Raw genomic sequence first — 22,851 nt, forward strand, 5'->3', positions numbered from 1 at the left:
CAATCCTCGTCCAAGAAATCCAGAGGAGGCAAATTTTCTGTCCGAACAGGAAGCTAATTGTCTTCACCTGGCAACCAGCTGTTCCTGATTAGACGGAGCAGCAGGACTCTGTTTCCAGAGGAATGGGATTGAAAGATATTGATGTCTTTGTCGCACAATGTGGCCAGCTCCTTTGGGGATGAAAGCATGGAGTCAGAATGTGCAATTCCACATGCATTATCGTCCTGCTAAAGTGTCCTTTGTTGGTGGTCTTTAATGAACACGGCAGCATTAAGGAACTGCAGGGCCTCTGGGCACAAATATATTGAGCTCTGGCTCTGGACATAAATCTACGACCTGATTTGACCATCAAGAGAAATTATGTTTTGTGCCTCCGTGTCAAATAAAGAGACCTTGACTGGTATATGTTTATTTGATTATGGCAGAAGTTAAGTAAATGCCTGTCAGAGTGCATACAAATAAAGCATGTCTTCTGAAAGCATTCTAATAAAACCGAAAATGTATTTAACACTTGCGCTGCACGCAGGCTACTCCTGGTCTAATCCTGTGGTCTGATGTGTGTGCCTTTTATGCCTGGGGTATGCAGCAAAGATACACTTTAACTCTCGGAACCTGACAGCTGGAAAATCAATGTGAGCATCAACAAATCTTGAGACCTTATCTTGAGGAAAAGAAAATGGGTCAAGTCTATATAATAGAGCACTGAAGTATATACAATAATCTTTGCAGCAAGGAAATGTTCTATTTTTTTAATGATGTTTCCTGGCACTCACATTACTGATTTGCCCATTGTGGCCTACATTACTTTATGGGCTGTAGATTATAGTGGATAATCTAAACCCTTGCCAGGATTACCTATAATAAAAAAAAAAAAAAAAAAGGGTGTGGCTGTGGTTGGAGAAGCAGATTTAGGACTGTAAATTCACTGGTTCGCATCCCGTCCATGGCTGAAGTGCCTTGAGTAAGCAGCCGAACCCCTGAAAAACTGCAGATGTGGCTGCCCGCTACTGTGTGTATATGAATGGAGGAATGGGTTAAATGCAGAGAATGAATGTACCCATGAGGAATTAATGAAGGATAATAAAAAATAAGCATCAATTCACGACATTAGATACAAATTTTAGATAGATAGATAGATAGACAACTTTACTGATCCCTTTAGGAGGTTCCCGCAGGGAAATTGACATCTCCATCGCATACAGCACTGTCAGACATACATGTAGGAAACAGTATAATAAGCCCAAATACCAAACACCCAGTAAAGAATAATAATAATAATAGTAATAAAAATAAATATTGTGACTGTACATACATGGTTGTTACATAAATAGAAAAATACCAGGTACATTGTTATTGCACTTTTCTATTGCAGGTTAATTAATAAGTCATTCAGTCCCTTTCTTTATTGTCCTCCTCCCCCCAAGTGAGTGGTGGTTGAACAGTTTGATGGCACGGGGGACAAAGGAAGCGGAAGTTTGATTATTTCTACTCAATATTTCCTCCAAAATCTAATGAGCGATTCTCAATTTCAGTTGTTTTGACATTTTCTACCCAAATCGTTTCCGTCTCCATTCAAACTACAGGAGATCCGCTGAGTATACTACGCGCCTTTTTTTTTTTGCTGTCATCTGCTGCCCCCTAGTGTTCGGAGCAGGCATCGCACCCGCACCAGATAACCGGAAGTGTCGTCAACGTTTGACCTTCGCTCTAGTTCGATTCGCGTTTGACATGATTTGTGGGTGGCAGCAAGATGAAGTTCACCCGGACTGGAGCGTGAAATACAAATATTAATAATTTAAATGGTGTCGACGCACAGGTAACAGTCTCTTTGCCGCATACATTTGCTTAGTGAATGTCGGTTGGTAGTAATATCGCTGCTTGTGGTGTGTCATTCATTCATGCGGTTTGCCTTATGCTAGGCTAAGCTCATGCTAACGAGGAAGCTAAAGCAGTGCGGACGTGACAAATGAGACAGTATCGTTTTACCAGATGTTAGCTTCTCACTTTGGCGATATTCATCCGTCTCTGGTCGTAATGATGGCCACATAGTCAGCTGTCAGTGATGCCAGGAGTCACAAGAGCTGTTTTCATGAAGTAATAAGCTGTTACTTGTTGATTTGTCTGACATCTGTCATGTAGCTTTAGCTAGAAAGACCCAGAAAAAAACGTTAACTCTCATGAGTATTGACCTAAATCATATTGTTCATTAAAAGTCAGTTGGCAATGGCATATTTTCTAATAACACTCAAAACTGCTGTTAAATTGTTTTTTAGTATTTAGCATATGCTACCGCTGTCACATTCATCTTGATCTATCTCTCCATCTAAGCCCGTTGCACAATCCTGGTGTACTGACACGCTTTGTTTGCCCCCTATTTCAACAGGGTATTGCCTGAGTAAACGACGGGAACAATGGTGAAATACTTCTGCTGCGCAGATTTGCTAAAGAACACCTGGGACCAAGTTTGTGTTGCTTTTTGGCAACGCTATCCCAACCCTTACAGGTGAGGAGGGGGAGAGTGGTGGGTGCACTTACCTCTGATCTGACTTTCTTTCTCTTCTACCACGATACTTAGTTTGAATTAACTGGGTTTTACTTGCACTGAGAAGACTTAATGTAAGGTGGAAAGGTATTATTACTCAAATTGAAGCCTTTCATTTTATTCTGCTTCCGAAACACAAAAAATGAATTCTAGTGTTTGTGTAATTTTTTTTTTTTTTTTTTTTTTATAGTGATATGATGATTACATGGAAAATAAAACTAAATTGCGTTGCATTGAACTTCCCTGGGTTTGGTGTATGAGCTAATCATCAGGTACTTTAAAACCAAAAACCAATGAACTGTGCAACAGTTATGATCTTGTGATAATCACATGTTCTTTTGGGAAGCCTCCTTCCTGCTGTGCATGTGATTTTGGTTTCATACCAAAATCAGCTTCCTCTTTTTTTTTTTTTTGGTGTTACCACCGCTTGAACATCGTTGCAGACCAAGCACACCCGAGTAACTAAGCGACGTACACGCACCCAGCAATGCTTGTGACGTAAAAGAAAGCATGATTCATCACACCACGCCACCTTCCTCTATTGCGCTGTTTCACATCACCAATTCAAAACAAACTGTGATGCAGTTTGTTTTCTGACACCGTCCAATCAGAATCAGCATTGACTTTTTCAGCAAGCTACAGTGGCTTGTGGATCGGACCACACGGGCCAGCCGTTCCTTACTCACATGTGTGTATGACCGTGACCGGCCATGATCCTATTGCACTGCCTTTCCTTTCTTAGACCTTTCCTGATAGGCCACACCCTCTAGCCAGCATCTCCTAAGCTTATCTCGCACTTATCTCCCAAATCTTGATGCGACTTGCATTTCAGGTTCCGAGAGTTATTTCAGCAATTTAGTTAGTTGTAGGTTATGTCTACTCCGATCAGTCATAACATTATGTCTATCTTCTAATATTGTGTTAGTCTCCCTTGTGCCTCCAAAACAGTTGTGACTCATCAGAGAATGGACACGGGCCTTCTGAGGGTGTCCTGTGGTGTCTGGCGACAGTCTGAATGTTGTTAGTGGGGGGCTTTGGGTCCTATGGGTTGAAGGAAGGGGCCTCTGTGGATCAGGCTTGTTCCAGTGCATCCCACAGATACTTGATCAGTTTGAGATCAAGTCATTTTGTGCTCTTCTTCATGTTTTTTGAGTTGTTCCTAAACCGTTTTTGTGTGCGCGCGCCTGTGTCAGGCTGCATCCTGCTGGGGATGGCTGCTGCCATCAGGGAGTGTCATTGCCATGGGGTTGGGGTGCCTGGTCTGGTCTGGTCTAGGTGGGTGGTACACGTCTAAGTAACATCCACACGAATGAAGTAGATGTTCCTCATCACAAGGTGGTCAATGTTATTTACTTCCCCTGTGAGTGGATGTGAACTACTGTAGTCTGAGAAAGAGAAGTCTGAAAATTAGACTTTTTCCAATTGTGAAATGGAGTAAAATCCATATCTGTAATAATCCCCAACTCTTCCTTCTTTCACAGTAACCATGTCTTGACCGAAGACATCATTTTCCGAGAGGTAACTCCAACCAACTGCCTCATTTCCAGACGTCTGTTGACCAAAACTAGCCGTTCGCCTCGCTGGATGGAGAGATACCTCCCAAAGCACATGGCCAGCTCGGCATACATCATAGAGGACTCCATTGTGGACCCTCAGAAAAGGACCATGACCACACTAACATGGAACATCAGTCACGCTCGCCTCATGGTACTTTAATATTTGCTTCCATAAGCACTCAGCGTCGCACAAAGACACAACATGGCCTCATGTTTTTACTGTTTTTTTTTTTTTGTTGCAGTCGGTGGAAGAGCGATGTCAGTACCGTATCAACCCTGAGAATGGCGGCTGGACTGAGATTAAGAGAGAAGCTTGGATCTCTTCCAATGTCTATGGGCTTTCTAGAGGTATTCAGGTCAGTAGAGTAAAGTGGATGCCTCAGGGAAAGAAGTGTGGGAAGCCCGAAAGGGAGACTCAGCCACCTATCTTTCATTCTGTGATTAGTAACGTAATACACAGTGTTAAGATGCAACAGCTGAGCAGTGGAAGCTGTCTGCCAGGACTTTAATCACTGAATGATTTATTGCGACAGAATCAGAGTAGCCCTTTGTTGTTTCCAAGCTCTGACTGACAGCGACAGTGAAAGTGTGATGGTGTGAGTTATATCTTTTTATAATCCAAGAGTCTTTTTCTGTTTTGGCTGATTTTGTTTTTTTGTTTTTTTTTAACTTTCCAGGAATTTGGTCTTGCTAGGTTCAAAACTAGTGTCACGAAGACCATGAAAGGCTTTGAATATGTGCTCGCAAAAATGCAAGGTAAGTTGTCAGTAATTGCTCATTCTGTGTTCTTTTAGTTTTAATGACTGGTGTGCTTCATCTAAAAGCTGTTTCCTGTTGGAGGATGTGTGACTAATATTATCAGGAATTACTCCCAGAAATTTTATTAGTTGCTTGAATTAAGGCCTTTGTTTAACTTCTCAGTAATACTACTTATTTTCCTGGTGCGAGAAGTCAGAGTATAGAGAGTTGGTGTATTTAGTTTTACAGTAAAGGCCATTGTGGAAACACTGATTTCTGTTTTCTTTTTGGCTTGACTTTATTGTTTGTTAAAATGTGGAATCTAATTATTTGTTGGGTACTCATGAATGTATTTGAAATAATGCTGACTTATGCTAAAACTTTCTTTTAAAAAACAGATTACTGAATACTGATAATTGCAAATTAAGCTTTTTGGTTTTCTACAACTACATAAATCAACCTAAGATCAACATGTTGTCTTTCTGTAGGGGAAACTCCGTCAAGAACCTTAGCAGAAACGGCCACAGAGAAGGCGAGAGAGACGGCACTGGCAGCTAAAGAGAAAGCCAAAGACCTCGCCTCTCAGGCCCAGAAGAAACAGTATGTCTGACGAGCTACATGAAGGACGATTGGTTCCGCAACCACTGATACTGACGGGGGACAGATCTGTATCGACTCCCCTCTCATTATTCAGTCAGGGGTGAGACAAACCGATCCCAGTCGTGGTTAGGCACCTCTGTGAGGGAGCATCCAGCTGAAATGGTGGGTGGACCACAAAAGGCCTGAGCTGGGTTCAAGGGCCTGTTCCAGCCTCCCTGTTCATGCTAGTTTACCCTATTCCACATCATCTCAGTGTTCACCAGAGATCTTAGAAAGGAATATTTGGCTCCGAGTGCCATGAAGTAACGATAGCCAACTCTGACGCCGTTCCCGAGACCCTCGCTCCACCTCTGTGCCCATCAACAATGTTTGCTCTTTACTCTCTTCCTTTGAGTACGTCGTTTTCTAATGGTCACCTGTTCTTTACAGCTTCTTGTCCGGTAGCTAAGATCAGCACATTTCTGATTAATGCGCGATTGCTTACTGTGTAATTTGTTTCTGTTGTGTTGTTTTGATTTCACAATCTTTGGTTTCATTCTACTGCGACTGATCAGCTCAATGCCTAGAGTAGAGGCTGGGTGACTGAAGAACGACCTAAGTTGTTTGCAATCATAGCTTGATAATAAACTCGCACTTGGGATTCCTGATACCGTTGTCAGAGCTGGAAATGGATATTGGTGAATTCACATAAACTGAAAGTGTATGTCGCTTAAGCCTGGACATACAACCCATTCAACAATGTACTCTTATTCTAATGATAGAATATCAACTTGTCAATAAATGGACATGTTCTTTCTAACCATACTGCTGTCTCGTCTTCATGCGTGGCCACCTTATTGGGTTCAGACTGCCCGCTAACACAAATATAAGCCAATCACATGGCGGCAAGTCGTTGCATTTAGGCATGGCCTGTAGACAATCTGCTGAAGTTCAAACCAAGCATCAGAGCGGGGACAAAGGGTGATTGGAAGTGACTTTGAAGTGGCTTGATCTGAGGATTTCAGAAATTGACACTGATCTGGTTGGATTTTAATGCACAACCATCTCTTGGGATTATAGAGAATGGTCAAGAGAAAATATCCAGTGAGTGACAGAAAGATAGAAAGGCTGAAATAACCACTTGTCTGAACCTTGCCACTCCCGTCAGCTGAGAACGGGAAATTGAGGCTACAATTTGCAACGGCTCAAAATTGAACAAGATTGGAAAAACGTTGCCTTGCCTGATGAGTCTCAATTTCTCCTGCAACGTTCGGATGATGGGGTCAGAATTTGACGTAAACAACCTGAAAGCATGGATCCACCCTGCTGTGTTTCAACAGTTCAGGCTGGTGGCGCTGTTGCGGTGTGATGGATATTTTCTCGGGACACCTTAGTAACAAGTATCTAAAAACCACAGCCTGCTTGAGTATTTATTATTGGTGCTTATGTTCATCCCCTTTATGACCACTGTGTACCCATCTTCTCTGGGCTACTTCCAGCAGGATAACGCACCATGTCACAAAACTAAAATCATCTCAAACTGCTTTCTTGAGTGAGTTTGCTACACTTAACAGTCCCCGTGGTCGCCACAGCTCAATCAAATAGACGTGGTGGAAGAGGAGATTTGCACCATGAACGTGCAGCTGATGAATCTGCAGTAATCAGTAAGGACCAAACTCTCTAAAGAACCTTTCCAGCACCTTGTTGAATCTATGCCACCAAGAATTAAGGCAGTCGAGAAGACGGCCCAGCACTAGGGAGGTGTACCTAATAAGGCGGCCGGAGAGATATCTCCTCCTAGTCCTGATTCATTTTGCTCATTAGGACAGGGGATGATTTGCAGCATAACTTGCGCTTAACTATTACATGAAAATAACCATAAATGGCACATAAATATAGAAAATATTTATTCATTACAAAAAGCTTACACCAGTACAAAAAAAATGCTACATAATATTACTGGGCGGAGAGACAGATATAAAAGTAATAAGGCATCTTGCATATGCAAAAATGAAGGGAAATAGCACCTTCATGTATTAAATACATTGAAATCAATATGATACATACTTGTAACAGCATCAATTGCATAATCATTACAAGTAGACATTATCTGTCAGAATGGTGAATTTGGTGTATGCATAATTGATAGAAACACACAAAAGAAGTGCACAGCTTCGATAACCAACACTTCTCAGAAACGTTATCAGTTAACAGACCTGCGCGAAGAGCGCCTCAATGCTCCGACAGTCCGACACAGGCTTCAGTTTCTTGCATGTCATTACAGACGTCAAATTAACATTTGGCCGTGGCCAAATATCAATGTGCAAATGTTACCAGTTGATTATGGTTTTTCGTTTCGGCTTTTATACCCAAAATCAGTTTGAGAAGTGCAACATGTGGACGTTACGTGCAACAGAATAAAAAGAGCGAAGTACACGACTGAATTTATATATTAGGACAATAATACAAAACATACTGTAGCACAGATTACTGTTTAAGTGCATACTAAAGATTACTGGAATATAAACTTAGTGCTAAAGGAAAAGCTGTATAGAATACTAAACCAAATCTTAGTTTTAAGGCAGAATCCAGTACAGACATACTGTAGTAGAGAATAAGTTAAGAGTTCTGAATGAGAAGCCCCTAAAGAAGAATGAAAGGAACCGCTTGATTCGTTTAAAGTTAGACACCTCATGGCTTTGCAGAAAAATGTCGCTTATGCTTAATGTCAGAAAAAATATATATGCGTAATGAAACAATCCATCCCAGCCCAGTGATTTTAGCTGCTATTCAGTGCAAATGGACACACTTTAGCTTGTAGTCCGACATGCTTTAACAAGAGAATGGCACAAGTAGTCCCTCTGTTAACAAAAAAAAAAAAAAAAGTGTGTTCAGGTGTACAGTATCCTGTTCCTCCATTCTCGTTGGTCCTTTTATTTTTTATTTTTTTGGAATGTTTTCACCTCCTCCTCCTGCCCCCGACCCTGCCGACACTAAAGGAGCGCGTTGGCCGCCGTCATAGCCACGCCTTGTCCATGCTGGAGTAACAGTGGTCCGTGTCGGCGTGTGTCATGCTCAGTCCGTCGGAGTCCACGCAGTCGAACACGATGCTTTCCACATCAACCTCCACATCCTCTGCAACGAGAGCAACCACAGATCACACCCATTAGCAGAAGGAAACGGCAGAAGGTTCACTTGTGACACTGAACTGCTCTTGACGAGAAACGCGTTACACAAACATCTTGAGAGGCATCAAGCAAAAAGGAATCCTGACAACTTTTGATGAGAAAAAAAATCAAAATATTCTCAGGTAGATCTTATTTAGTTAGTCATGCAACTTAAATGAATTGTACCAGCTAATTTCCATCTGAACTCCCTGTGTGGAGGCTACAAATGATGTGCAAGTTACAGAGATAAAATATAACATCAGCAGTGGAGACGCACCTCTGTCGGAGTCCGACCTCTCAGAGGACATGGTGGACCCCTGGCTGTCGTTCCTCATCCTCTCCGTGCCTCTCTGCAGCTGCTCCAGCCGAACCCGTAGCTCTCCCTGCTCCCAGAGCAGGCGGCCCTTCATCTGCTCCGCGCGCTCGTCCTGCTCCTGCAGCTTCTGAAATGAGCCCAAAGAAAGGAGTGAGTGGTGCGCCACATTTAGGAGGTAAGAACAGCAGGTAAGAAACACTGGCAAAACCAAAAGTGGTGCGAACCAGAACCTCGCTCGTACCTTTATGTGGAGCTGGGCTCTCCTCAGCAGGTTGAGGGTGGTGTTCCTCATGGAGTCCGAAGACAGAGGAACCTGCTTCTTGAGCTGCTCCAGGCAGTGCCTCAGCTGAGCTCGTCTGCGAACAACACGCAACAACTCCTCTATGACAACAGATCATAACAACCGCCAGATATGGATTTGTGGAAATGTGGCGAAACAACCATTACCTGTTTTTCTCCAGCTCATTGTGAACCGACCTGCGGTTAAAGGAAGAGACAATCTGGTTAGAGACGAGGACATTCTCTGCCTGTGAGGCAGCCGTGCCAAACCGGCTGCCTCACCAAAACTGAAAGTCAGACTCCCAACCACACCCTCTTGTCGGTTGTTTGTTGTGTAATGTTTTGTCGTGTACCTGTTACCACCAGCATTCATCTTCTTGCTCTTCTGCTTGCTTCTCCCGTCAGAGTGATCTGGGCTGAGAGGCAGGACTGAAGCGTATCCATGTTCTGCCTCTGTGCAGGGAGAGTCACCACAGTTGTGTTAGGACAATGGGCTAAATCACTGTCTGTCTGCAAAAGCAGGTTATGTTAAACGGTCACTTTTGCAATGAACCCCGCTGCTACAAATAAAGATGCATTAAAGTGTGCCTTAATACAGATTACTTGAGTGTTGAAGTGAACTAAGGAGGGCGATAACGTCCAGCTGCTGTGATCAGCTGGACGTTACGGTTTTGGCGCCATCACCCCCTCCGACTACAAAACCGTTTTTATATCCTCACACGTAAAAACCTCTAACAGTGTGTCTGCAATGAGTGAACAGTGAATAAAACTTATAGCAAAGCTCCCTCTCGGTCTCCGATTCATTCGTATCAATGACCGCCCGGATTCATTTTCAAACTGCTCCATATTGGCGCCTTTGAGTACAATGATGCGGCCGATATGTAGGTCACTGAGTCAAATGGCACAGATCGCCAAAAATAACCTTCCGCCAAGAAGCTCGGTCAAATCCCGAACAATTGCACAATATCGAGTCTGGGCCTCGGCTTTTATGCGCACAGTTGACTGAGCTTTATTGTGCGTTTTGTTGTTTTAACAATAACCAACCAACTCCCCTCTACACTGACAGTTGTCAAAAAACAACAAAAAAAAAAAACAACAACAACAAACGCACACTAACCTCGCTCTCTCCTGTCCAGAAACTCAGCAGCCCGAAGGAGGACCTGGATCTTGCACATGTTTCCATCCATTATTGTTATTTTTTTTGCAGCAATATAACGACCGCAGGTAAACAACCTACTAGCGTCGGTAGCCTGGAGCAGATGAAGCCGCTGCTGTGTCTGAGGAACGTCTATCCACAAGAGCTGCTGGCGATACCTTCAAGGGCTCCACGTAAGCTCGGATTTCATAGTCTCTTCACGAAAACTCGTCGTAGCAGGTTTGAAATGACAACAAATAGCCATTTGAAATATTGATCAAACATAAAGTGCATATATGGTTGTGAAAATTCATTCGTTTTTTTTTTTACTTCACACACAACCATAAACAACTTAATGTAAACTTTGTGTTAATGGAAGATTTACTTCGCTGTCCATCTCGTACGTTTACGGACGCATGTTTACAATTACATTTTTTTCGAATGCGCTTGAAAGCATCAAGTAAAACGTCATTGTCAAGCCCCATACTCCTCCCTTTCTTCCACACTTCCCAAACACAGCGATTTATTTTAAAACATTTATTTCGTTAGTTAACAACGATTTCGACAATATCGCATGTATATGTGTGGTCCTATTGTATAAATCGTAAAACAACTCGGTGTGTATAGTGTTCTTCGTGAAGGTAACTGAAAGCTGTATTGTTACGCTTATGATTAATGATTAATCTTATTGTCAATGTCTGTCAATGTCAAAAATAAATAAATAAATAAAATACACATTTACCTTAAGTCGAGCCTTTTCTATCCACTTTTATTCATATAACAATGTATTTTATTATTATGGACAGTAAAAAAAATAAAAAATAGATAACTAAAATACAATAATATGCTCAAAAAATACACCTAAACGCTAAAACGGCTGTTTGGGCAACTAGTGTGAACATGAGGAGCAGTTTCGATTGTACGTTATTTACAAAATATATTATTTTCACATATGGAAAGTGGAAGAAGGATTGCCCTCACTAAACATGGCGGCGTGTGGCGTCACCGCCAGAATAGGGCCGCAGTCGTATCCTCCGGATGTGAGTGAAGCCTCCCTGCCAGCAGTATCTTTAACCTTTGAACTCCTGAGTGTGCCAGTCCTCCGCCATATTGACTGTTGTCTTGACTGGAGGAGATAGAGAACATTTTGAGGTCCGACAAGAAACGAAAGTGTGCTCTTAAAATCATCGAAACTGGTGCAAACTTGGCCAAAGCGTATTATAAACACCGTCGTGATGGCAAGGAAGAAAAGCAAGCAGCAAGGGGTCGCCCAGAAGGAGCTTGTGCCTGGACAGCAGACCGTACCGAAGAGCCCAGTCTCTCCCGGCGATGCAGCTGGCGGTGGCGGGGGAGATGCTGGGCTGGATAGGCTGGCCACTACCAGGGCGAACCAGGTAGCTAGCAGCAAGCCAATTGCTTCCTTTAAAACGGGCTAGCTAGCCTCTTTGCTAGCACTTCTAATGCTAATCCAAGCATCCTCTATTGTGCTTTTATTTTATATAGATGGATCCTGCAGAGGTGAAGTTAGTTGCATCCACTGATTTGTGGGTTTTGGTGTTAATGTGGTAGCCGTGGATGTAGAGCTTTTACGTCGTTTGATCTGTAATTAAATAAATAAAAGGATCAACTTAAGAGAGCAGAGACGTTCCCAACAGGCGGCTTTAATGCATTGGGGCTAGCATTGCAGTCCCATCTCTTCTACCGGACAGGTGACATTGTGTCTCGGACAGGTCGTCCCATTTCCAGCGTCTACAACTCTTCATCCGCCCAGCTACTGTTAGCCGTGAAGCTAGCCGGGCTATCATCTTCAGCTAGCGTGCTGTAAACGTGCTTACTGCCTACACTTGATCTCATCCACTGGAGCCACTCAGCCAGCAGCGGCTAACCAGCTACTAGCTTATCAGCTAGGTAGTTAGCTAGAATAGATAACGGGTTGATAATTAGGGATTAAAGCACTTAGGCGTGTTTTTTACTATTTAATTGTGTCACATGTGTGTCTAATTTGTTTCCGTACCATACTATCGGAGTGTAGCAGGAGGTTTAAGCCCGAAAGTTTAAGTTTCAAGCAGTTAACTTGTCAGCTAATGATGCTTAGCTAAATCGTAGTAACATTAGCAGTAGCTGAGGGTAACAACAAACCTTTAAAAGATCCTACACCGCAGACTCTCTCCTCAGAAACCAGCTAACCTCACATCTGATGTGATTTTATGATGCCCGCACATATCGACCAACCACATCTTCCTGTTTTAATTCTTTTGTATTTAAAAATACATTGTAATAGTCCTGTACTAAATCCCACAATCATGAATGCTGTAGTGTTAGTTTTTTGTTTAAACTGAACCTTTTAAATTGCAGGTTGTTTTGCATCACTTTTGTAGTAAAATATTATTTAGCAAAGTGTATCTTACTGCTGTAAGTGTCTGTGCACGCACACGTTGTGAGTAACAGATGTTTGGAGACACATGGATGTTGTTTTGGTGATCATATTCATTGTATGTTTACATTCTGTAAATTTGTCTTCTCAGTTGTCTCTAACGTTAATTTAATCTTATGTTGTTATAATATATTCACAACATCAGTTATGTGTCTGTCTGTCCTGTAAGGGGGGGTTGGGGCACGTTCAATCAGCATTGAAGTAAATATTAAGAGACGCAACTGGACAAGTAGAAAATTTTTGCCTCATGTTAATTAATCATCAAAATCATGCATCACAGATTGAATCATAATCACGGTATTAATACTGAACCTGTTTATCCTCTCTTTCTCTACCCAGCCCATGCACACCTGCTGCCTCCTGTGCCATCGTGAATTTAAGGACTGGGGAGCGAGCTCTGTGAACGGACTTCCCGGGGGCCACGGGACGAAGCTGGCCGACGCCGTGCCTGCGCTCTCCCAGGCCTTATTGCGGGAGGCGCCGGGGCGTAAGCTTGCCGACGCCGTACCCTCGCTGTCCCAGTCCCTGCTGGGTGAGGTGCCGCTGTGGATCTGTCAGAGCTGCTGCAAGAGTGTGGAAGAGGAGGAGAGGCGGAGCACGCAGGACCAGCCGACACCGGTAAATAAAAAGGGACTGATTTGGGTCAAGTGTCTGGTTCTTTTTCACAACTTCTGTTCGCCATTGTTCCGTTAATTCTATTCAGTTTGTTTCTGTCACCTAGATCATCACATCTCTAGTCATCATGTAGATCACTGCATTTGCATGAGTTTACTTACTAAATAAATCGGTCTCTGTAAATATTAGCTTGAATTTGTGTGTAGTTTAGATTTTCCTTTGTATCTCTGCTGCAGTGTAAGCTTCCATTTGTTTTCTTGGTTGTTTTTACATAAGTAGTTTACATGAAATGCAAAGTAACGTCTTATTTAAGCAAGACTGCAAGAGAACGTGGTGTTCATGATGTTTTGTTCTGTGGGGAATTTAATACATGCTCTCTAATGTATGTTTCTGTCATTTAAGATATGTTAATGCACCTATCAGTTCTCCGTTGACCCAAGTGCCAAAATATAAGCCTGAGTAGATAGCCAGATGATTAACTAATTGGGTGGTGTTTTTTTTTTTTTTTTTCTTTTTCATATTCAGGTACCATTGTCACACTCTTCCTCCTGTAAGGCCCAGAGCTGTGGGAACGGTTACCCGGAGCAAAGTACTGTGGATTGGGACCCGAGTTCCTTCCTGTCAGCCCACAAACTGTCAGGTCTCTGGAATTCTGCCCACACCAACGGAGGGGAGCACTGCAACCACAACACGTCTTCACACTCACAACAAGGTCAGTCATTCCAAGGTAAAAGAAAAGCTTTTAATAACAGTGATTGTAATCACGGAAAACACCGCAAACCTAAATTCTAGGGCTGTGTCGCGAGTTGCCCTTTTGGTAAATGGACACTTATTATGTTCAAATCAGAGACCCGGCTGACTTGTTTGCTTGTTCACGTAGCAGTAGACGTGTGACATATTTTGGGCCACTCTGTTCAGCTGTTAGTCTACTACATCTTAAAAGAACAAAGAAAAAAAAAAAAGCTTTTTCCGCTTCCTTAGATCCTTAGGTCTCACCATCACGGAAGTTGGAATATTGTTTCGAGATAAGATCGGTGACTATAAAATGAGTTGTCACAAAAATGGAGTACATGTGTGACTTTATATTTACATGTAATCTTCATTTGAGAACTCTTTTTCTGTTGCATAGTATTTGCCAGATGTGCTGGAATCTGAGCAAATGATGAAAAACAGATTAAATCTCAGTGTCGGTGGAAAGGTTACAGAAAAGCAGGAGCAAGAGTATGACCACACGTGTAGAAGTAGACAGTCAGGGACATAACTCAGTTTATAGAGCTACAGAAACTACAATACCAAGCCTTTTTGCATATTGTCAACTTCTCGGTCTGACACCTAAAATATGACCTTTAATGCAGAGTACTCGCATATCATGCTCTGTGGTTTTAGAAATTTTGTTTAAATGGGACTGTAAAATAGTCATATGAAAAACTTACAGTACAGTACAAATAACTACAGTGATAAACATAAAATGGAAAAGTAACATTGAATGTGAACTGAACTATGAAATGTGATAGAATTACACAGAAATAGAAGATACAGTGCATTCAAGATGATCATGGTAATACTTTGCAGTATTATTTTAATTGTTAATTCAACACAAATGTGTTTCTGTTATTTAGTCTAGCCCACTGACTATACTGTGGTTGCCAAAGTAATAGAAACGTGTGTTGGTAAAACACAATACAGTTCTACAGTACAACAAACCACAACCTCCAGACTGAAAACACAGTTGACTCAACCGCTCTCTGTTATTTTAAGACAACTGCTGAATACCACATACTCAATGAAGCTGAGATTTAGCGCAGGACTGTTATATTAGAATGTGTTTGTTATCGTGACGAGTGTACCTAATGAACTGGCAGCTTAGTGTATACCCCAATCAACCATTGTCAACATTATGACCACTGACAAGAGAATTAAATAACATTGACCATCTTGTGACAATTCAATGTTCTGCTGGAAAACTTTTGGACCTCGCATTCATGTGGATGTTACTTAGACATGTACCACCCACCTAGACCAAACCAGGCAGCCCCACCCCATAGCAATGAAAACAGCACAAGGTGTTGACCTGGCCTCCAAACTCACTAGATCCCAAACTGATCAAGTGTCTGTGGGGTACACTGGAACAAGCCTGATCCACAGACGCCCCTCACACCAACCTATAGGACCCAAAGGCCCCCACTAACTGAAGAGTCACAACCGTTTTGGAGGCACAAGGGAGACCTACACAATATTAGGAAGATGGTTGTAATGTTATGGCTGATCAGTGTATACATAACCTACAACTAACCTAATGTGAATTCCAGAAACTGATTAAGTTACATCAAGAATTGCATTGTAATCAAATCATTACATGTTAAAATGTAATCTTGTAAAGTGTCCACCAAAGTTTTCCCACCCTGTCTATACACAGATAATCCATAAAGTTTCTTCTTGATCTGTCATCTGTCACATGTTTTATTGAGACAATCAAAGAGAGTATCTCAGGTGCACGGCCTCGCTATAACTAGACAACCTGAAAGAGGTGTCATTACAGCAGAAGCGAATGTGAAAGTGAGCCACATTCGTCGCGTGCCTCCGGAAGGCAGGTGTTTACGGAATGAGCAGACAGCTGTGTTGTTGATGACTTTGCTTTTGTCTGTTTTCTTCCTGATCCCTGGCTTCCTTCAAATCGCTTGGTGGAGTTTACCTGATAAGTAGCTGCGGTTTCATTTGTAGTTTTATCAGGTGACGTTGTCAAATTGCATTTAAATGAGAGCGAGTGAATGTAGTCAAATGATGCGTGTGTGCGCTCAGTGAAGGCGGCTGTGCCCTTGTTGAATATGCAAAGTTACATCTAAAATGGCGTAAGTGGTTCTAATTAATGCACAAAGAAAGGAAATTAAAAAAGGATGCTTGCTGTGAATGCGGCTGTGATTACGCTAGAGGTAATGTCAAACAAATGTGAATCTGGCTGCCTACTGAACATTATATAACACAGAAAATGTTATTTAAGTGTGCATTAAGTTACAGTGACAGTTCCAGAAATAGAAATCTTAAATAATTCAAATATTGATGTACCACTTTTTCATTTTATTATGGTTAGCAGGAAAGGGCTTTGTCCTTCAGGGCTAAAAATGTCTTCCAGTACTTTCAAATAGCAGTGACAAACGATCAACGCCGGACAGTTTAACATGCCCAAGCGTGCCTTCGAAGAGAAGGGAGTTACGTTACAAAACACAAACCGTCCAAAAAGTAAGCGTTGTGCTATTAAAATCTCAAGATTGATTTGAGTACAGGAATCGAAAGCTCAGAGACTCCCTGAGACGTGATTGTGTACAGTTTCAGTCGTTCTCTGAATCTTTTTTTACTTACAGTAGTAATTAGGGTCATAAATCAATCAAGGCTTAGTGTAGAAAGCGTGGAAATTCTTCAAATCCATTCCCCTTTTTAAAAAATTTTTTTCCTCCGCCTGCAGGTGTAACGGCAGGATCGGCCTGTCATGAGAAAAGAGGGCTTCATGAAGCGCCTGGCAAATCGGCTAAAACGTCAGGGACCAAAGTGTGTCCCTACAGTCATCCGTCAACCCAGAATTCCAGTGGATCCTCTGCTGGGAACCCTCTGTCTACCTCAGCAGACCTTTGTAAGACCACTCCCAAGCACTTCAAGACCATGTGCCGTCGACCAACGCCACCAGGTACGGTCTCTCCATCTCTCAGGTCTCAGTAGCGTTTTATTAAACCCGTCCTGTAGAATCCACTTATTAAACTGAATTAGGCCTGCAACATACTATTTTTTCTTATTAATTACCTTATAAGCAGTCAATTAATCCTTTGACTAACAACTAAATGAAAAACCATAACGTAAAACTGTTAACCTTTGAACCTTTTGTCCTAACGTTTTCTCATAAAGACATATTTTAAATCTATGAATGAAGAGACCATTTTAAACTTTTACCTAATGATACTTTTGTTTATTAATGTAAAGGTTTAGACCTGATTAGGAAAAGTGCTGCCACTAATTAGCAAAAATAGTGTTGAATATGATTTCTGCTTACTGGAACTGCATCTGTATTCATTTTCAATGAAAGATTGCCTAGACCATCTTATAGTAGGGCTTAACATTAATGGAAATCTACATAATTTAGTTTATAAAGACACAATAACCACTCCCAGACATTGAACACGGACCAAGAATCTAACGCAACTCTCTGTCCAAAGTCCAAAATACATACGCTCTTGTCTCATAATTTTGAGATCCGGCTGTACTCTTGAGTCAGTGGGCAGTCACGCTTGTGGCGCTTGGGGAGCAGTTTGTGGGTTTAGATCATAGACTGTATATAAATATGGACAATGCATCCCCACTTCCTTGCATTGGACAAACTGATGCTATCAGTACCGTCAGGGAGTGGAGCCACGCGGAGCCGTGATATTGATGACCTGCCCACACTTCCTCCAGATTTAATCGCGTTTTTATTTAAATATTACTGCGCTCTGCTCTACCTCCTCCAGTTAGAAAGAAATGTTGTATTATACACTGTACTTATACACCAGGGTGAGTTCTCCATGCTTTGGCTTCACTTTTGAGGAGATGTTCCTCCGTCGGTCTTCATACTGTTTATGGTTTAGATGCTTGCTCAAGGTACCTCAGCTCTGCACGTTGAAGGGATTCGAACTCATACCTTCTTCTTCTTCCACCACTAGGCCACACATTCCCTTACAGTTAAGATGTTCCAAATAAGACTACTTATTTTAGTATTTGTATTGATCCATGTTTGTCATTCCCCAGGTGAAGCCTTCCATCCCAGTGACCACCATCAACACACAGATTTGTCGGTACCCCCCAACAGTCCCACCGGTCTGTCCTCCCAGCATTCCTCCCTCCTGCCCCCAAAGCCGAACTCTGGGCAGCATGGCCACGTAACGTCCTCCTCTTCCTGTGGCACCGGTGCAGCAGCTCACGCTCCCTTCTCCCCGCTGGTACCAAACCTCCACTGCCCCACGTCCAAACTCAATTCTCCGAGTCCAGATAGCCCAACATCTGTTCATAAGCCCAGCCCGTGCAAAAACTCCCACATTCCCGCCGTGAACACTCAACACAGCAAACTGGGCACGTCTGTCATGGGCTGTAACCACTCTTGTAATGGACATAATCCAGGAACAGTGGCCACTTCCAATGTAGGGCACCTACCAGCTGGGGCTTGCAGGTTAGTATTAATTAAAATCTCTTGATTCTCTTAAGACTTTCTATAGATTCAAAATACAAATGCATCAGTACTTTTTTTTTTTTTTGTAGGGATCAAGCATGTAAGGGGCACAAAGTGACTAATGGGACATTATGCCACCCTTCGTCTGAGCTGGAAGAGGGAGATGATGAAGACAGCAGCTCTGAGAGGAGCTCTTGTGCTTCCTCTTCAACAAACCAGAAGGACGGGAAGTACTGCGATTGCTGCTACTGCGAATTCTTTGGACACAATGCGGTAATTTGAAACTTTTTGATGTAGCACCTTTCGAAGTATTGGTTAAGAGTTCCATTTTCTATTATATACTAATATAACACATTAATAAAAGCTCAAATAGTGAAGGTACATCAATATTGGTATTTACTCTTTGGCCACAGCCTCCAGCGGCACCAACTAGTCGAAACTACGCCGAGATCCGAGAGAAGCTTCGGTCGCGTCTGACCCGGCGCAAAGAGGAGCTGCCTCAGCGCCAAGACTCCGAACTGACAGTAGCCGGTGCCATTGACAACCGGGACGTGGACGAGCTGCTAGACTTCATAAACAGTTCCAAGCCCAAACCTGTCAACAGTGCCAAGGCTGCCAAGAGGGCTCGACACAAACAAAAGAAGAAGGTGTGGTGGTTTTAGAAACTATGCGTTTGTTTTTCCCCTTAGTAAAATGGGAATTGTATACATGTACACTGGAAACTTTTGTTAACGTATTGCTAACAGAGAAATTACTGTGATTTCTTCATAACATTTTTCATTTCACAAAAGAAAGCCAGTATTTTCTGAAGCTAAATGCAAATGTTTTTTAAAAGCAAACAGCTCCTTGGCAACAAGGACTGAAGTTGTCAAAGCAATCAGTAGTAGGAACTCATAAACACTAAAACTAGATTAGATGCATGCACAGTGAGCAATCATGGGGAGATGGGTAGTATGTGTGGGACTGTGACCTTAATGAAAATTACATTATAAAGTAGTAACTAAAAATGTTAATACTCTGAATGACTGTTGCTCAAAATGCACCCAGATTTTTATTTCCTGTATTAGGACTGAAAAAGCAAAGAAATTACGATCTTGGCTGTGATTTATAATATATCCTTGTATAACCCTACTCATTTATTACCTTAGTAACATCACATTTTGTGTGTGCATGTTTATATAGACATTCACTTTATTTCCTGTACCTGTCTGTTGTAGGAAAAAGCTCAGCAGGGCAACATGGGTGCTGCAGGCAGTGACCCCAACTCCAATCCATCTGAGTCTGTCGACGAGCCCCTCCCCGATGGTTCAGAGGCCACCCGGTTGCTGGACTGGCCTCAGCTGGAACTCGAACGCGTTAACAGTTTTCTCACAAGTCGGCTAGAAGAGATTAAGAACACCATCAAAGACTCAATCCGGGCCTCGTTTAGCATGTATGACCTCAATCTGGACGTCAATGACTTCCCAAAGAAGGCCGCCACGTTGGAGGGAAACCACTTACTGTCCCATCTCAACGGCTCCTCTGACTTGCAGCAGATAGACCTTGACCTCTCTCCTCTTTCACTGGGAACCTTTAAGAGCCACCTGGACCTGGTTAACGGATGGGAGGACACAACAGTGGCTCCATCCCCTAATAACACCACCACTGGTTCAGGGGTCTGCGCTGCTTCCAAGGATGTCCAGCGGTTGCACACTACCCCCAGCCTCTCGAAGCTCATAAGAGTTCGCTCCCCAGAAAGATGCACTTCTACTGGATCTGACAGTTTGCCACAGGTGCCAGCCCAAGCGACGGCTAAATCGAAAGAGGACGCCCCCGATCTCAAGAACGCAACAGTTGGGAACGGCGCTACAAAGTCGAAGAAGAATAAAAAGCAGCAGCAACAGCCGAGACAAGAGCCATTGGCGTCAGAGCAAAGTACCAACAAGCCAACCAAAGCTGCCTCTGTGAGTGAAACACAGAAAACTAGCGAGTCTAAAGAAGTGGCGTCGAATGGCTCAAAGTCTGTGAACAAACCGCCTCAGCACGCTGCAGACAACCAGAAAAACGGGCCTAAGAGAGCTGAGGAGGGCAGATTGTCCAAACATGCGACGAATGGAGCTAATGGTGGCCCCTTCAGTTCACAAAGGGGGAGAGGGGAAACGGAGACACGAGGAGTTCGGTCTGAGCAGGATTCGGAAAGCAGGATTCATCCCACTGTTCAGACGAATGGGCAGCAACAGCAGCAATCCAAGGGGAAAAATAAGAAGAACAAAAACAAGGGGGAAAAATCCAGCAGTGCTATAGGTACAGGAGTCTAATTACAACACCGTGCACAGTTGTAGCTGTTTCAAAATGTTACGTGGTCGCATCTGATTTTTACAATGATATTTTCATTTCTTAGATGATGTATTCCTGCCTAAAGACGTGGATCCAACAGAAATGGATGAGATTGATCGGGAAGTTGAATACTTCAAAAGGTAAACTCAACCCAGCACTGTATTCGAAAACAAAATGTTGAATATTTAAACACTTCTCTAAAACTGTAATTTTTTTTTCCTGTCCTCTTTTTGTTTGTCTGCGTTTGCTCCCTGCAGGTTTTGCCTCGATTCTGCGAAGCAAACTCGCCAGAAGGTAGCAGTGAATTGGTCCAACTTCAGCCTCAAAAAGGTTCCTTCCAATGCAGCTCAATAACTTGGATGAGTGCCCGAGAAACAGAACTTCACACCACAAACTCTTTCAGTAGAGCCCTGTTTGGCCTGAGGCCTTCTCTCATTCCCAGTTTTCTTCTCTTCCTCACTTAAGCCAAGGGACCCTGGTTCAAAATCATACTCTCCATTCAGAAGACTGAAACATAACTTGTGGCTTACAAGCCGGGGATCATTCTCAAGGCCAACTCTACCCTTTGCTATTATTGTTCACTGAATGAGATGCGAAAATGGAGAAAAAAAAAAGTCTGTTGAATCAACTGCATCCATGTGCTTACGTATGTAGTATGTAAACGATTACCTTACATGAAATAAATGTTTTTATCACAAATCTGAGACATTTTAACGTGGTTAAACGTCTGAATTCCAATCGGTTTAATTTGGATCTCATCACACATTGCTTTCGCTAGTTTACGACGCACTACACTAGTATCAGTAGACACTAGAGACCGTTTGTCTTCTATTCTGCGACTGTCAAAAAGGACCACAAGATTACAATTTAACTGAATTTTAAGGAAAACCACGAATACACTTTTCTTCTGCAGGGGAGGCTGTGGACAACAGTTGTGTTGATCTTACTTGCAAGGAGGCTGCAGTGCATCTGGTGGGTGTTCATGGCTTTGAAATGTATTATTTGTCTCGAATTTGAACGGTGATCGTCAAATTATTTATGAATCAAAGATGGAAAAAAAACAGATGAACAGCTGCCTACTGTACTGTTTTGTTATATTATGTTAGCAACAAAACATGAACGGACACCAGCAACACTAACAAATTGCAAATTTATCACGTTATAAAAAAAAAAAAGGATGTCCCTATGCATGACGAGCAAGACAGAAAAATGTTAATGCTGTCGTGTTAATTATGTATGTTGCTTCGGCGTCGGTCCTCCAGTTATCTCTTAAATATACACTCCGTTTGTAGAAAGAAAGTCCTTCACTATGATTTTCTTTCTCCTTCTAACCCCTACATCCAAGCTGAGATAGGTACACCAGTGTGCAATGTCCATTTTAACGTTCGTGACACCTTGTTTGACGCAGTTCGCTTCAGTGCTTGTACATACTGAGTGAATATTTTTGGCCCCTTTGAGCCGTTGTCACGCGTTTCAGACGTTTGTGTGTGTGTGCGTGCGTGTGTGAAATACATTTTCCACCAAACTACTCTTTCCCCTGTACTGTGACCTTGGTGGCATCCTCCACCTCTGCTGACCTACACGAAGTTTTATCTATTCATGACAAATACCACAGAAGAGACCTTTGGGGACCCGGGCCTTGGGTTTTTTACACCAGTGTCAATGTTTTAGCTGATGGCTTTCATTGAGATGGATTTTGTTTTTGAGATTTTGTTTTGACATAACATCTCTGATGCTTTCCAGGTTATATTCAATTAGATAAGAGTATCTTAATGTTTCGAATGTAGATTTATACTATACCAATAATAGCCAAGTGTATGTTGGCTTGTTTCTTTTTTTTTTTTTTTTTTTTTTTTAAATCACTTTTGATACTGTGAAAAATCTTTCGTTCGGAAAGATTAAAACAATACAGTTTTGACAAAAATTAAGTGTGGCGTTTGCTTTCTGAGTTTGTATTTTCCATGATGCTGACTCTGCAGGACGCGC

General features: G+C 42.4%; 3 protein-coding genes across 3 annotated transcripts; 2 read left to right on the forward strand and 1 right to left on the reverse strand.

Moving 5' to 3' along the window:
* Positions 1–1,691: 1,691 nt before the first annotated feature.
* prelid1a (PRELI domain containing 1a) lies at positions 1,692–6,340 on the forward strand. The gene is made up of 6 exons (XM_084549302.1): positions 1,692–1,816; positions 2,384–2,503; positions 4,024–4,249; positions 4,341–4,454; positions 4,776–4,854; positions 5,325–6,340. The coding sequence occupies exons 2-6, from the start codon at positions 2,412–2,414 to the stop codon at positions 5,444–5,446; spliced, it is 633 nt and encodes a 210-aa protein (XP_084405428.1). The 5' UTR covers positions 1,692–1,816; positions 2,384–2,411; the 3' UTR covers positions 5,447–6,340.
* Positions 6,341–7,309: 969 nt separating this feature from the next.
* On the reverse strand, positions 7,310–10,411 carry mxd3 (MAX dimerization protein 3). Its single transcript, XM_084549470.1, has 6 exons — positions 10,295–10,411; positions 9,531–9,630; positions 9,346–9,375; positions 9,140–9,254; positions 8,860–9,025; positions 7,310–8,550 (listed from the first exon to the last, which is right to left on the reverse strand). Exons 1-6 carry the CDS (start codon positions 10,362–10,364, stop codon positions 8,432–8,434), a joined length of 600 nt encoding a protein of 199 aa, XP_084405596.1. The 5' UTR covers positions 10,365–10,411; the 3' UTR covers positions 7,310–8,431.
* A 957-nt stretch (positions 10,412–11,368) lies between these two features.
* Positions 11,369–22,681, forward strand: fam193b (family with sequence similarity 193 member B). The gene is made up of 10 exons (XM_084550248.1): positions 11,369–11,706; positions 13,086–13,364; positions 13,887–14,073; positions 16,822–17,040; positions 18,132–18,549; positions 18,639–18,822; positions 18,963–19,196; positions 19,767–20,832; positions 20,930–21,005; positions 21,123–22,681. The coding sequence occupies exons 1-10, from the start codon at positions 11,548–11,550 to the stop codon at positions 21,217–21,219; spliced, it is 2,919 nt and encodes a 972-aa protein (XP_084406374.1). The 5' UTR covers positions 11,369–11,547; the 3' UTR covers positions 21,220–22,681.
* The last annotated feature ends 170 nt before the right edge of the window (positions 22,682–22,851 follow it).

Source organism: Chelon labrosus (assembly GCF_963514085.1).
Source record: "Chelon labrosus genome assembly, chromosome: 8".
Taxonomy (NCBI): domain Eukaryota; kingdom Metazoa; phylum Chordata; class Actinopteri; order Mugiliformes; family Mugilidae; genus Chelon; species Chelon labrosus.

Bases quoted from the DNA above. Each gene is read 5' to 3' on its own strand.
- fam193b (XM_084550248.1), top strand. From the start codon at position 11,548: ATGGCAAGGAAGAAAAGCAAGCAGCAAGGGGTCGCCCAGAAGGAGCTT. The intron at 18,550-18,638 runs GTTAGTATTAAT...TTTTTTTTGTAG, and splicing joins CTACCAGCTGGGGCTTGCAG to GGATCAAGCATGTAAGGGGC. The intron at 20,833-20,929 runs GTACAGGAGTCT...TTCATTTCTTAG, and splicing joins AAAATCCAGCAGTGCTATAG to ATGATGTATTCCTGCCTAAA.
- mxd3 (XM_084549470.1), bottom strand. From the start codon at position 10,364: ATGGATGGAAACATGTGCAAGATCCAGGTCCTCCTTCGGGCTGCTGAG. The intron at 9,631-10,294 runs GTTAGTGTGCGT...CTCCCTGCACAG, and splicing joins TCTGGACAGGAGAGAGCGAG to AGGCAGAACATGGATACGCT. The intron at 8,551-8,859 runs GTGCGTCTCCAC...CTCTCGTTGCAG, and splicing joins GAGGTCGGACTCCGACAGAG to AGGATGTGGAGGTTGATGTG.
- prelid1a (XM_084549302.1), top strand. From the start codon at position 2,412: ATGGTGAAATACTTCTGCTGCGCAGATTTGCTAAAGAACACCTGGGAC. The intron at 4,250-4,340 runs GTACTTTAATAT...TTTTTGTTGCAG, and splicing joins TCAGTCACGCTCGCCTCATG to TCGGTGGAAGAGCGATGTCA. The intron at 4,855-5,324 runs GTAAGTTGTCAG...GTCTTTCTGTAG, and splicing joins TGTGCTCGCAAAAATGCAAG to GGGAAACTCCGTCAAGAACC.